The sequence below is a fragment of the Phalacrocorax aristotelis genome, chromosome 2 (assembly GCF_949628215.1).
Source record: "Phalacrocorax aristotelis chromosome 2, bGulAri2.1, whole genome shotgun sequence".
NCBI classification, from domain to species: Eukaryota; Metazoa; Chordata; class Aves; order Suliformes; family Phalacrocoracidae; genus Phalacrocorax; species Phalacrocorax aristotelis.
In genome coordinates this window covers 141,965,539-141,979,503 of record NC_134277.1, presented here as the reverse complement: position 1 = coordinate 141,979,503, position 13,965 = coordinate 141,965,539, and the positions used below count along the sequence as shown (strand labels likewise).

Here is a 13,965-nt window from a genome sequence, read left to right as displayed (position 1 = left end):
GAGCTTCAGGACTGCAGAAATCCAGAGAGATTTGATAATATTATGGTGATGAACACTGGTGCATATGATTTTATTTAGCATTTTGTGATTGTCTTAACACTCTTGACTGCTTATCTTATGCTTTGAACACATATTGATTCCATCAATTCAGCCACAACGTTAGTGTCTTGGATCTCAGACAGTGAACGTAACCAAGACTTCCTCAAGGGTAATTATATCTTGGTCCTAGTGAACCGAACCTGTTTGGCAGTAAATCAAGGCAAAACCTGAAGGTCATTCTTAGACTTTGGTGGAAGTGATAAAGTGAGGGGAAGGTTTGACTTCCTAAAGAGCAGAGGACAAACTGGCTCATCAGTTCCCTAGTCAAGCTGTTGTCAGTCATGGTCTTTGGTTTGGTCACCTCAGAATGCAGCTACCGCTAGTTGCTCTCTTTGCCTTTCCTAAGAACAGAAAGCTGTCAAATTACTTCATCAGGGAACCAGATTCCAGGTGAATGGGGGTAGATGCTGCCACACAGAAAAGGCCAAGAACTTTCACTGATTTGTCTCCTCTATTTCTAGCAAGTATGTGTCAAAAGAGGAGCCATGCAATATAATACAGTCTTCACAATGTATGAGCTTTTCATAACGATCATCATTAGATATACCAATGAGACTGGATATTCTTGACCGAGCTCCTGTTGTCCATTCATGTTGGACGCATCTTTAGCAAACCAAAGGAGTCTTGAAGCAATTAACTGTATGGATCATGCAGATGGGTTACTTGCTATTCTGCTGGCTTTCAGATCAGATCAAGTTTTACTTGATCATAGTTTAGTTTATGGAGTTAGGAACACAGAATCTGTAAGGACTTGAGTAGTACATATCTTCTAAATTTCCTTCTGGCCAGTAAAGTCCGTTTAAGTCTAGGGCAAATGTGCACCATGTGTCAGTCAAAATGAGTGTCTTGCATATATGAGTCTTCATGGGTTCTCCAAAAGTTTGAAAAACCCAGTCATCATGCTGCTCATATCACTGGTCTTTCCTAAGGAGCATGTAACACTGCTATGAAAACATTTGACAACAGGTTTTAAACCAATAACAGCGGTTATTGGTTAAAATCAGCAGACCAATTTCTTCGTTTGTCACATGCATTATTAGATGAATCATGAAGCCAGCAATGTGTGACATACCCTGCAAGGACCTGGTACTATTTGGGGCATTAGAAACCTTTGTTCAAAGTTAATTCCTCTCTTTGTGCTTCACAGGGAACAAACTTTTCCTTACTGTGATATACAGTATTGTGTATATTGAACAACTTGCCATAACCTGGATGTACAGAGTGCACTAGAGATCCAGCTCTAGTGTGCTAAGTCAATGAAATAGCCGTTTAAACTATACTTAGCTGGTTGAAATGACTCCTCTGGGAGGAAATAGAAGCTAACGTGAGTTTTGCTGCAACATACTTCCAGATTCAGATTTACTTAAAGATTGGGAGCACCCCAAATGTCACAGAATTAGGAAGAGAGAAGAAAGGAAGTTATCAGATAAGATATTTCCTTTCCCATACATTTGCAAAAAGATTTGTCTTTATGCTAGCATATGGTGGTTTTGATAAATTCAATCGATGAGCAGGAAACAGCCTTTTCCCTCCTACTGTGAATACATATGTTTGGTTTGCATTGACATAGAAGGATTATATGCTGTTCTATTTTCTCTCATTTATTATCACCAACTGGCTTATTGATTCAGACTGAAATTTTCTGTCTTGGTTATCTCTGATTAGCCTACTGCATCATTTTTTTCAGGTCCTTCCTCAGACAAGCCTTCTGTGTCTAGAAGTTGCCAGCTTGGACAAAACCATGGGAAACCTAATTCAAAGAAACCACTCTCCATGTCACAGTTGATGCAATGGAAACATTTCTCTGGGCAACATCAGGCTCTAGCTGATCCTTTCCTTGAAAGGGTAAAAGAGAATGTTTCTTTCATCTTCCAGAACGTAACCAGTCCAACTTCCCCCACCTAATAAAACTTCATTGTCTTTCCCCACCGCTTGCATCCTCCTCCTCATAGGTGTAGCAAACAACTGATGTGCAGTTACCTTTTGTTCTTTTTGCCAAGTTCTGTTTTGTGTATTTCTGACGAGGTTTCTGGGTAACTGTGATTCCTGGTATTTGTACAAAGTTACAGTTATTACTAGGTTAATCATACTTACTATAATTATAATACAGATTTTTAAAACTAACTTTGCTTTCCAGTCTTGTTTTTATGCGCATTCCTATGTATGTCTACTTTGTTTTATAGTTTTCATTTGATCATAATGATTTATTGCTTAAAAAGCTGGTAACTCTTCAGCCAAATTTTATAAGGTTAGGCAATTCTATATACATGTATATGCTATTAACAAGAGTCTGGTTGGGTTTTTGTTTTGTCAGTGAAAAGTTATGTCTCTGTGTAACTTTGGCTTTGTAACAAGGGAGATGTTTGTGCCCTTCAATTTACAATTTAATGAAACTCAGAGCAATAGCCACTGAGGTCCAAAATTCTGAGGCCACAGGTTGATACTGTGGCAAAATATTCTGGAATTCACCTATTGCTTTTACTTGAGAAAATAAACTTCATTTCTCAGACATACAGAGTACAGGCTAATCTAATCGCTAGCTAGCTAGTTTTAAGGACACTTTTTGCCAAACACTGAAATAATGAACATGTTTTCACTCAATATTTTTGTTATGACTGAATTTTCCTTCTTCTCTGAGGGCGCAGAAATTTGAAGGCAGTTTGCAGCTTTTAAGTGAAGTACTTTGAAAGGCCCAGGAAGACAGAAGATTGAATAATTTTCAGAAATACAGCAAACTTACAGAATTTGAAAGACCTTGAGCAAGAACAGGGCTCCATTGTGATAATTCTGCATTGTGCCACATGATATATGGATATTTAGTACATGCTGTGATAGAGGTGGCTAAACGCCCAACCAGCTTGCAGAAAACAGTTAAAATTGGTTTTTTTTCTCCATATCATGACAGTTAGTACTCTCCCTTTCCCTAAGCTGTCACTGAGTTCACAGTCCATCCTAACCCATCATCAAACATTTTCCCTGCATTTTGATGCAGTTTGGGAACTGAAAGCCATGTGCACTGACCTTTCTCCACCATCCACATTTATTTCAGGTTGGTTTTTTTTTTTAATTTTCTTTGACTCTAAATGCTGAATGACACCAGAAAATAATGAAAACCAAAATGAGAGAATAATTGAGAAAGTTGTCAGTTACGAACATCTTTTTGGCATGTAAATTGTGTTCTTGGTAACAATTAGAATTATGCTAATAGTTAGAGTTTAATTCTTTAACATTTTAGGCTGTCTTTTAAAGACCCTGTTCTTCACCCTGTATGTGGTGGAGCATGGTGGTCACGCTTATCCAGGTGCTGTGTTGCTGTGGTGCCCCTTCGCTGTTAGGCAAAGGCTGGCTGATATCTTATAGTTCCCACAGTTTATTTTAATTAGCAAGGGCAAGGTCTGCCTGCAGCTTTAGAACTCAAGAAAGAGAATCTAAACAGTCTGTATAATAATGATTATTGTAACTAATAATTATCTGAGACTGATGATACTTAGATCTATGCTGCCCGTAAGTCTCTGTAAGTTGTGCTCCTGTTCCTGTCTGTAGGAAGCACACTGGCATTCTCTGCTCTCTCTCCTCATGCTGTTCTCGTATGCGGTTTCTTGCATCTTCATGAACAAGTAGATGCCAATTTGGTTCCATCTCTCTTTTGTTTGTGGGGCCCTGGTTGTCTCCACTGAACACACACAAGCCCTCTCTGGTTTGGAGCAAACCAACTGACAATGCCATTGAGGAAACCTGGGCATTTAAGAGAAGCGTTTTTGCTCCAGGATTCACACCGTGCCATGTTTCATCTTCTGTGCCTGAGGCAGTCCCTCAGGGGTCTCTCAGCAGGCCTCCTCACCTCACCTGTTGAGTCCTGCCGTCAGACAATCCTACTTGCTGTCTCATCATGCACCATCTGCACAATACAGCTGTAGCTGCATGCTGGCAGAACACAGGCCTGGCAGAAAAGGCCTTTTATTTTTTGGCCTCCAGGGTAGTTTCATTTTGGCAGTTTTAAAATAAATAAAATAAAAGCTGGTGCTGGGCCACCATGAAGCTCTCAGGGTGCCAGAGGAGATGAGCCCCCAGACATATACCGCTGAAGGTGATCCAGGCTCAGATCATTGCTCTGGGAGGGATTTGTGGCAGATGGGCTGTCACACTAAGTAATGTTGCTTCAAGGCCAAGAAGTCCAAAGTGGCCTATAGAAACACAAGCAATGCCAGTTACAGCTTCAGTTTGATTCCTTGTCTGTGCCCTGCTATGCCAAGCTGCCCCAGATCTCGGGCAGTGGCAGCTGCATGGTGATGCTCTGTGGATGGCTCCTCCAGCATCCATCCGGCCAGCCAGACATAGACCCCTTGTTAGCCCTTCATGACTTCTGGGCATGATGGAAGCATGCATGTGCTTCTTGGTTGTTTCGCTAAGACAATACTGCCCAAAGAACAGGTTGGACGCGGCATTACACATGATGCAGATGGAAAATCTGATTCAGAAATTTGATGTATCCTGGAAAGTTACCTTTCTCACTGGAGGAACAGGTTGTGGAAAATACAGGAAGCATGAACGCAGACTTTAATTTATTATGCCATCTATGATCCTCTCACAGTAGTCTACAGCAGCCTGCAAAATAAGACTAGTCCATCCTGCTGACATAATCATACTATAGTAATCAGTGTTTTGATACAGAGTGCAGCACATGGATGTGTGAATTTCCTCACCCATAGGTGACAAATATCTACTAGGAAAAGTCCCTGTGGCAAATTTACTCTAATCTGACTGTTGACTGATAAGGTATATTGAGGATTTCAGGCCTCTACAAGGTCATGTTGCCCCTTCCCTTAACAACCATGAAACCCTAGAGGATGGGGAAGGCGGCTGGTGCTGAAAGGCAAGTATCAGGTCCTAGCAGATGGTCTCAGATGTGGCTTCTGGATTCACTACCAGTGATGCCAGCTATAGAAAAAACACTATGTAGTTCATGTTGCATGGTCCTACCAATTGCTTCTAGTCTCCTAGACCCAAGACGAGCTTTGCAGAATGGAGGAGGCAAGGGCTGTTAAGCCATGGCTGTGGTCTAGTGCAATGCTTGAAACATAGGTGTTGATTAATGTACTTGTCTGGCTGTTCTGGTTTTTGAAGAATGAAAGAGTTTTCATCCACCAAGTGGTGGTTCTTGTGGACCCACCCCAAAGAATAAGGCAGGTCTGCCTAGCAGTAAGTCTCAAAGGGTGGCTTCTTCAGTGCAGCATGAAAAACAAGAGCAGCAGAAACCACAGGTGTAAGCGCAATGGCAAGCAGTGTATTTTTTCAACAAATGCTAGCAGATTGCCAGTGAGTATTTGGCATTTGTTAGTGCAACAGAATCAGAAAAAACGTACAGAGCGTAGAGGTATGCCTGAGGCAGCAAGGGCAAGTGCAGTGCCAGCTACATGTCCCGCTGCCATTATAGGTGTGCAATGTTGAGGGTTAACAAGTCAAGGTGTGCTCCGTCTGAGCCGAGGTGTGTCGTAGAGCACTCCATTAAATGACACCGATTTGAGCTGCTTTACACCAGCAGGCCCAGAGAGGAGTGCTCTCCCTGTCAGGAGAGATCATGAAGACACGTGCTCTTAGGGAACAGTCTGCTAATCTTAGAATGGCTACTGCAGGGCTCTGAATCACACTGGGCAGGGAGGGTTGTCAGCCAGCCCTCAGATTCAGCAATCAATATTGTGTTCCTTGCCAGCTCTTAGCTGGAGGAGGGGATTTTGGAGAAATTCTGTTACTTCTGGTACAGGGCATACTGCCAAAGAGACAAGCGTACTGCATGTTCTCGACTGAGACCAGCCCCGATTTTAAAAAGCAGAAGGGGTGGTGTTTTATTTATTTCTGTATATTGCAGCAAGTTTGGGTTTTTTTATTTTTTAACTGGTTTCATATGACTGTTTTTGTTGATTCAGCTTTTATCCATCTTGGCTCAGATTTCTTCATGATTGAGATGGTGACCCTATATCATTATTCACTTTCAGAATAGCAGAATTATAACTCTATTCACTTATTGTCAGACCAGGAACTATATAACAAGCTTTGAGTATCATACAAGTTTGTATGGCAACTGCTGTAGATACCTCTTGCATTCTGACAAGCAGTTGACATCAAGTCTGGTCAAGGGTCTGCCTTTTTCAGAGATTGTGAAGTTCTTTGACTCATCATCTGGTGCAGAAAAGGTGCCAAATGGTGACTGAATGATTCTGTAATGGAACAAACTCGTGAGAATTTCTTAAAATGCCAAAAATGGAACAAGCTTTGACAACTGCTTGGGGTTACCACCAGGAATTTGCAAAGAGAGACTCCAGCCCTTGCAGGCAAGTTACACACAGAAGGAAAGTAGTTCTTTCATGTCTTTTCCATTGAATGAAAAGTTGACGTAAATCACGGTTGTTTATGTGTGGCTTAAATAAATGATGTGTTTGTGGCTAGAAGATCTGGGAAGGCTATAAAGAACAATGAGGAAAACCACTTTTGGCTTTAGAGAGTAACTGGAGAATAAGCTGAACTGAAATCTGTTTTTAACAAGGTCTTGTGTGTTATTACTGAGTACAAAAGCAAGACTGCTTTTGTAGACATAGGTACTTACAGGACTTAACACTTATGACGCCGCGTTCCACTCTTGAGGGGCAATACATGTTTGCACAAGCACCACGAGCCAGGACCCAGATAAGTAATACTGAACACTGCAACCAGGTTGCAGGTATTCTGCTAGAAACCCCTGGTTAGGTACATTGGTTACTCATACCTTTCACCCAGCTTTTCATCAACGTGTGGAAATCTAAGCTGAAATATGTCTGTTTAAAGGCATCTGCAGCTGTTGCTGCTTCCAGTCTCTTCTCTCTCAGCCTTGATGGCAGCCTGAGTTCTCCTTGAGCTCCTTTGTTTGCTTAGTTTGTTTTACACCCACTTGGCAACATATGCTCTTCATTCTCCTCTAATTCATTTCCTTCCAAATAGGCAAAATGTCAGCCACCGTGACAAAAGCCTGTGCTCCTGCAAGCAGCTTTTGAGGTATTTTCTGTCAATTAGCCAAAGATCTTTTCCCTCTCTTCATTATGACTGCCTTGGCCCAGGCTTTAGTTTTCTAGAGCATGAGTTACGTCACGTAACAGTGAGTTCCCTTGTGACCCTTGACTTTTTAAGGTTCCTTCTGCGGGATGGAGTTTGCTCAACAATAGAAGTGCAGCCTGAAATTTCCTCCCTCCAGTTGGAAGGTGTTGCCTTTGATGGGGCGTTCATCCTGTCCCATAGCTGGTTTGGACACACGGGTCCCCACAGCCTCATTGAGTCAACAGAGCTCTGTGCTCATCAAGGCTTGTCAAGGCTTATCCAGAACCTTGCAGTCTTGGGATCTGGATTGGATGTCCAAATTATTGCATTAAGGAGATGAACCTGTGTGGGTCGCTCATGCTAATGTTGTATTTGATATATGTACTACAGATGTAGAATGGGTTAGCAGTACTTCCTAACACTAAAGCTGGCCAGTGCTTCCTGCTATACAGCACTTGAGTTGTTTGTTACTTTGAAACTTTTCCTTTTTGGACTAGATCTTCCCCTCATTAGTTTTCTGCTGCTGGGCTGATTTAAGTTTGGGTCAAAAGCTTCAGCAGAAATGGCTGAACTGTTCCTAAGACTGTGGGTAGGAGAAAACAGTTGGTTTTGTCCTTATTCCAGAACTGGAAACCCTTCTGCTGAAATGCCTTCTTGCCTTCATCTTTTGGATTGGGACTTAAAATAGAGGTGGGAAGAGATGGGAGGAATAGGCATGACTTCTGTATTAGCATGTTTTCCACTGCTCCCCTTAGAGTCTGCACCAGTTTATAAATATTTGCAAGAAAAAGGCAGTAGGAATATGATGGTAACAACTTCTTTCTTTTGGGCAGCTAAAATGTCTCCTGATTTCTTCCACACCAGGCTTGTGTGAGACTCAGAACTGCTAGGTTCTACCAGTTTGAGCAAGCTGCATTCCCTTACGGCTTTTACGTGTGATCAGGCCCTGATCCACACATGCCACAGAGTGACAAAATGCAGTCTGACCCAAGTTGTTTCAGGGAATTCTTCCTATAATTCTTCCTTCCAGTTGCTCTCTGCTGGGCAGGGCACAAATGCAGCAGCTAACAGCAAGGAACTGTCTCATCTGTGTGCTGAATCAGCCTACCAACATCCCATCTGCCTCAGAGGAAAAAAAACCAGGTCAGAGCAGTAAAACTAGACCCAAGGTGGTATGGGATAAGGAAACTGGTGAGACCGGGTTTGGCACAGAGAGAGACAAGAAAGTGGAGGGACCTAGCGGAGCAAGGAGATGGGCAGGTAGGAGGGAGGGCTGAGACTGGGCAGGCAAAGGCTAAGATGGGGTACAGAGTCAGGTAGAGAAGCCAAAGAAGGCCAGGTCCTGCTAAGTGAGCAGGATAGGTGAGGATGAGATGGGGGAAAATCAAGTTTGGAACAAGGTACTGCTACTAAAAAGAAAGAATCATTGAATCTGGTGAAAGGAGGGTGGATGCTCTCCTCCAGATCCTGTAACGGATCCCATGATTCCCAAGTCTCACCATTCTGCTCTTGGCAAATGCCCATGAAGTCACTGGTAAAGCGATTGTTTCCTCTCAGCTGACATCTATAGGCTTTTAGAGTCATTGAATTCTCTTTCATATTCATTTGTGAATCACTGGAAATTTGAAAGTATGATCCAGATGAAAACCTTCATTCCAGCATGACCTCTTAAGGGATACAGGTACTATTTTGCAAACTGCAAGCTTTTGGGATTAACGTTGCCTTGTGGACATTTAACAGCCTTGTAGGTGTACATCACAATGAAGTCTTGCATGAACACATTTTCTGTTTCTTTACTTCATCCGGCCAAGAGGATGGACAGTGATCTGGGAATAAGATGAGTTGCAGCTGTTGTGAACATAATTTGTGCTTTCAATGTACATGGAAATCTGGTACCATTTATCTTTACAGGGCATTCTGAATTAGTGAATGTCTTTGACTTTTCATTTCTTTGACTTTTAGTTGCTGTCTTTAGTCTCTGTGCTCTACCTCATAAGTGCAGCTAATAACTCTTCATCTGGTAGCAGTGGTGTGAAGATAAATTAACCAAATTGTGTGCAACACTTGACTGTATGGGGGGAGGTCAGACACTGGCTTACATCAGGAATAGTGTGGCCAGCAGGACTAGCGAAGTGATCGTGCCCCTGTACTGGGCACTGGTGAGGCCGCACCTTGAATATTGTGTTCAATTTTGGGCTCCTCAGTACAAGAGAGACATCGAGTTGCTGGAGTGTGTCCAGAGAAGGGCAACAAAACTGGTGAAGGGTCTGGAGAGCAGGTCTTACGGGGAGAGGTTGAGGGAGCTGGGGTTGTTTAGTCTGGAGAAGAGGAGGCTGAGGGGAGACCTGAAAGGAGGTTGTAGCAAGGTGCATGTTGGTCTCTTCTCCCAGGTCACTAGAGATAGAACAAAAGGAAACAGCTTCAAGCTGCACCAGGGGAGGTTTAGACTGGATATTAGGAAAAAGTTCTTCACTGGCATTGGAAGAGGCTGCCCAGAGAGGTGGTGGAGTCACCATCCCTGGAGCTATTCAAAAAACATGTAGACGTGGCTCTTCAGGGCATGGTTTAGGAGGCCTGGTGGTGTTGGTTTGACAGTTGGACTTGATGATCCTAGAGGTCTTTTCCAACCTTAATGATTCTATGATTCTATGATCTAACCTGGGGTTTAGAGGGGAGATGGATCTGAACTCTTGTCAGAAGTGCACAACAAGAGGATAAGGGGCGCCAGTTATGAACTGTGGAAAGAAAAAATTCTGAATGAATATTAAGAAAAGAAAAAAAACCACAGCAAAAAATATGAACACTGAAAGAGATGTCTCAGAAGCCTGTGGAAACTCCATCCTTAGTGGTTTTCAAAACTGGACTGAACAAAATCCTGAGTGACCTGATCTAATGCTGAAGTTGTCCCTCCTCTGAGCAGACGACCAGATGGAGTAGATGACCTTCAAAGGCTCCTTCCAATGGAAGTGATCTCCTGGACTGTGTTAGGAGTAGGGAGAAAGAACAGATCTGCAATGTCTGTGACTGACCGACTAACAGTCACTGACTATCTTCAAAAGCTCCTTGGGATCTAAAATCTGTGAAGAACATAGAACAACAGAATCTGCTCAGGAGCAATGGGATTTTAAAATCTGATATGATGAAAGAATTCAGGAATCCTGCTTTGCGGAGGGAAACTCTTTTACTACCAGTATGAAATCAGAGGCCTGGAAAAGGTTGTGAGATCTCTTGCTAACTGTGTTGGCAGCTCCCCTAAGCCAGTGTTAACCAAGAAGCCTGCAGCATGCAGATGAACAGTGGAAGGTTGCCTAAACTGGAAAGCCACTTGAAAATGTAGCAGCAGCTTTCCTCAAGCTGCTTTTAGCAATGTTTCTACTCTTTTATCTATTCATTGAGTCTCTCTGTGTGTTGTTTCGCATAGCTGTACCATAAAGAAAAGCATAACCCAAAAGCAATAGTAATCCATATCTCTCCTCCCAGAGATGTTGCAAGATTTAATGGTCTGAAAAGGTCTTTAAGAAACTGCTAAAGTGTTGCAAGTTCTGAAATCTCAACCTTGGTTTGAAAGCTAAACACAGCCCAGAAATTACTTCGCTAGGGCTTTTGTTCCCTAGCAGCTATGATGGTCTCAGAATCCAATAGACAAATATTAGGAGGGAAGAACATGCTGGAGATGAAGATATTGCTGACCCTGACACTCTTATGAGCAAAACTTGTTTGGAAAGGAATTTCTGCTTGCTCTCTACTTCAGCATGCAGGCAACCTCTAGAAAGAAGCTTCTAAGAAAAATCCTTATCACCAGATGTTAAGCATACATTGTTGGAGGATGTAAAATTTCCCCCAGGACATGGCTTATTTAGTTCTACACTTACATGTGCCAATAAAAGTGGTCTCCAGACAACTTCTTTTCCTCTTTCTAGGAGAATTACAGAAGTATCACAGAGGTGAAAATATCACAGGTATAGCAGGAGAGCGATAAGAACAAAGATTTTGCCCACCTTCTAATTGTTTTTTGTTTAACTGGCTAGGCAGTAAAAGCCAACTCCCTGGCTACAAAGGACTGGTAGAAGCGAAGTTTGCTATGCTGAGCTCATCCCTCCTCCTGCAGCACAGCAGCCCTAGAAGCGAGGAGGGACACCGCCTGCCTTCAGAGCAACACCCTGCCTTGCAGCACTGGCAGGTTCACATCCCCCTTTGCTATCTCATCCCAACCGTGTCAAGACCTATGCTCCTCAGCTGGGACAAGTTCATGTAGGTGGTGTGTGGTGGTATAAATGCAAGCAAAACACTTCTTAAAAAGCAATTAAGATTGCTTGAAGCAGCACTCTTTCCAGCCTTGGCCACAGCTGTGGGTTTAGCTGCACACACGCTGTTACCGCTGGGAAAGAGGAGTGTAAGGGTGTGAGTGTCTAGATCCAGCTGGGGATTTAGCTGGGGGTTTGGAAGTGGGGAATTAAGGTGACTTCAGGCCGCCTCCTTCTTTAGCTTTGGTTTCCAGTTTCCCTCTTGCAGTTCCAGTCCTTGCAGGTAACAGGTTTCTAGGGTGGGTGCAGCTTGTTTTGAGCTTCATGTTCCTGCAAGCCTGATGCAGCTGCCTGGCTGGTTGGCCAGGTGTGCCAGGCTCGGAGGTTTTTGGGTGGCAGAGAGCTGAGACATCATGAGCATAGAGGGAGCATGTGCTGCTCCCTGGCTGCAGGTCTCACTGCAGCCTCATTCCTGGACCTGAAACTCAGTCGTGTGATGGGACTGTGGCCCTGACCGTCCTCCTGCGTCTGTGCCACCTGTAACAGCTGCCTCTGCTCCTGCTCTTACGTAAATCATTTTAAATTAAAAACCTTAACTCCTCCACGGCAAGCAATGCTAGCATGCCAGTGAGGTGCAAGAATCATTCTGGCCGGTGTCTTTGCTGAGTTTGATTTTAACTACTTGTTTTACAGACAGCATTCAGCAGAGAGAGAGGTTTTGTGCAAGGGTGACCTGAGGGTGGCAGCAGCTGCTCACAGGAGCGTTGGTCCGGGCTGTGCAACTGCTGAAGTGCCTGTACCAGGGGTGTGCGGGGACTGCAGGGCCCTTCAGGAGCGAGCAGGAGCACTGAGTTACGGGGTGGTTGCCCAAAGGAGCCCTCAAAGGTGAGGGTGACATAGGATCACTGTCATGCATCGGGAGTGCCTGTGACTTTGCTACAAAGGAGTCCTTACGTGAACCTGGTTGCTGCTTCCAGGCAGAAGTAAATCACGAACTCTCTACTTCTGGATCAAAATCAGTGAGGTACATGTTTGTCTGGTGACCAGCTCTGTTGTGAGTGAGTTATGAGGGGATTATACCTTCCAGCGAAGAAAGAGCAAACTGTGCAAATGCAACTGACGTAAAAGACCACAGTTTGTAAATCAAAGCTGCAGCCAGAGCCTTATTGTGGGTGTTCGACATCCTGAGGACCCAAGTGTGGGAACTACAGGTTATGGCACCAAAGGGGTCAGGGTACCAAAGAGCTGTCCTAGTACTGCTATAGGCACCTAAAAAACCCCCAGAGTCCTAAAATCGCTCTGCAGCTGCAGACTGAGCTGTGAAATACCTAAACATGCTAAACACCTACCCAAACCAATCAGCACCCCGTGGGTAATCTCACATCAGTGTTTTGTTGCCAAAGACTTGCCACAATGATTAAAAGGCTGGGAATGGTCTTGCATCTTTCTCCTGATGCTGTAGGCATCTGTGGACCCTAGTTGAAGTACCCAGCTCTCCCCAGGTGTTGCAAAGTATGCCTGTGCACCTAACTCAGGGCTATGGTTTCTCAACATGGGAGAGGCACAAAAAGGGTTGGTACTGTAATGCTGCATTTCAGAGCACCTGTGTCTCTGCAAATCTGGCTGATGCTGGCATTCTTCTCCAGGTCTTGCTTATGATCCAAGAGGGAAAAGCAGACATGACTGCGTAGAACTTCTCTATTCTTTTTGTTTCCAGGGCCAGCCAAAGACAGTAGGATCTTGTAAGTAACTTAAGGCAGCCTGAGGGCTTCTCTAAATTTCAATGCCTGGTAATAGTTCAAAGAGGTTGCTCCATCACAACCCATTATAACCTTCAGATGTGCCCTCAGTGGTGGTTAAGACCATGGAAGGTCCCAACTCTATCCATTACCAAATTTGGCCAATTTGCATCATTCTATCAGGATCCAGGATCTTGGTGTTTCATTTGGGAGGGCCAGAGTCCCATGGGACAGAATTAATTCTTACTGCATTACAATTAGGCAATAAAATCTTAAGACCACACACAAAATTCTTTCAGGCTACACTTCTCCTGAAATCCTTGAGTAAGAATTGAGTAGGAGAGGAACAATGCTTCAAGTTTGGCCCTTTGTTTTTTTTCCAAATCACTAATATGCTCAAAGCCAGTTTGAGCAAGCTTGGCATTCTCCCGCTGCTTTTCCCTGATGCTTGTGAGCCGTTGTACCTTAGGAGTGCTCAGCTGCAGACAGAACAGAGTTTAAGATACAGAGGGATGACCTGCTAAGGAAAGTATCTGAAGCTAGTGTGTGCTGCTCATTTTCTCTCTTCAGATATGACAGCTTCTATTCCACCTCCAGATGCTCACCGTGTGAATAATGTACATCCCACTAAGATATATCTGTTACAGCATCCAAACCAAACCTGGCTGGGTTGATTCCAGTGTGGTGACATCTGAAGTGCATTCCTAAGTACCAAGAAATACCATCTGAGAAAGGCTGTGGGGAAAAGTCTGATAATATGTGAGGAAACACAGAATCACAGAATCCTAGGTTGGAAGGGACCTCAGCGATCATCTGGT

At 43.7% G+C, this 13,965-nt stretch overlaps 1 protein-coding gene across 4 annotated transcripts in view; it reads left to right on the top strand.

The window, feature by feature from the left end:
- RAD54B (RAD54 homolog B) overlaps positions 1–2,223 on the top strand; it is a 67,797-nt gene extending 65,574 nt beyond the window's left edge. For all 4 annotated transcript variants that reach the window (XR_012659266.1, XM_075085403.1, XM_075085404.1 and 1 more), the window contains one exon: positions 1,787–2,223. Coding sequence is in view for 3 of the 4 variants with exons in the window: in XM_075085403.1 (XP_074941504.1) it covers positions 1,787–2,004 (218 nt within the window). In the remaining variant the exon portion in view is untranslated. The remainder of the gene's footprint in view (positions 1–1,786) is intronic.
- Positions 2,224–13,965: the final 11,742 nt, after the last annotated feature.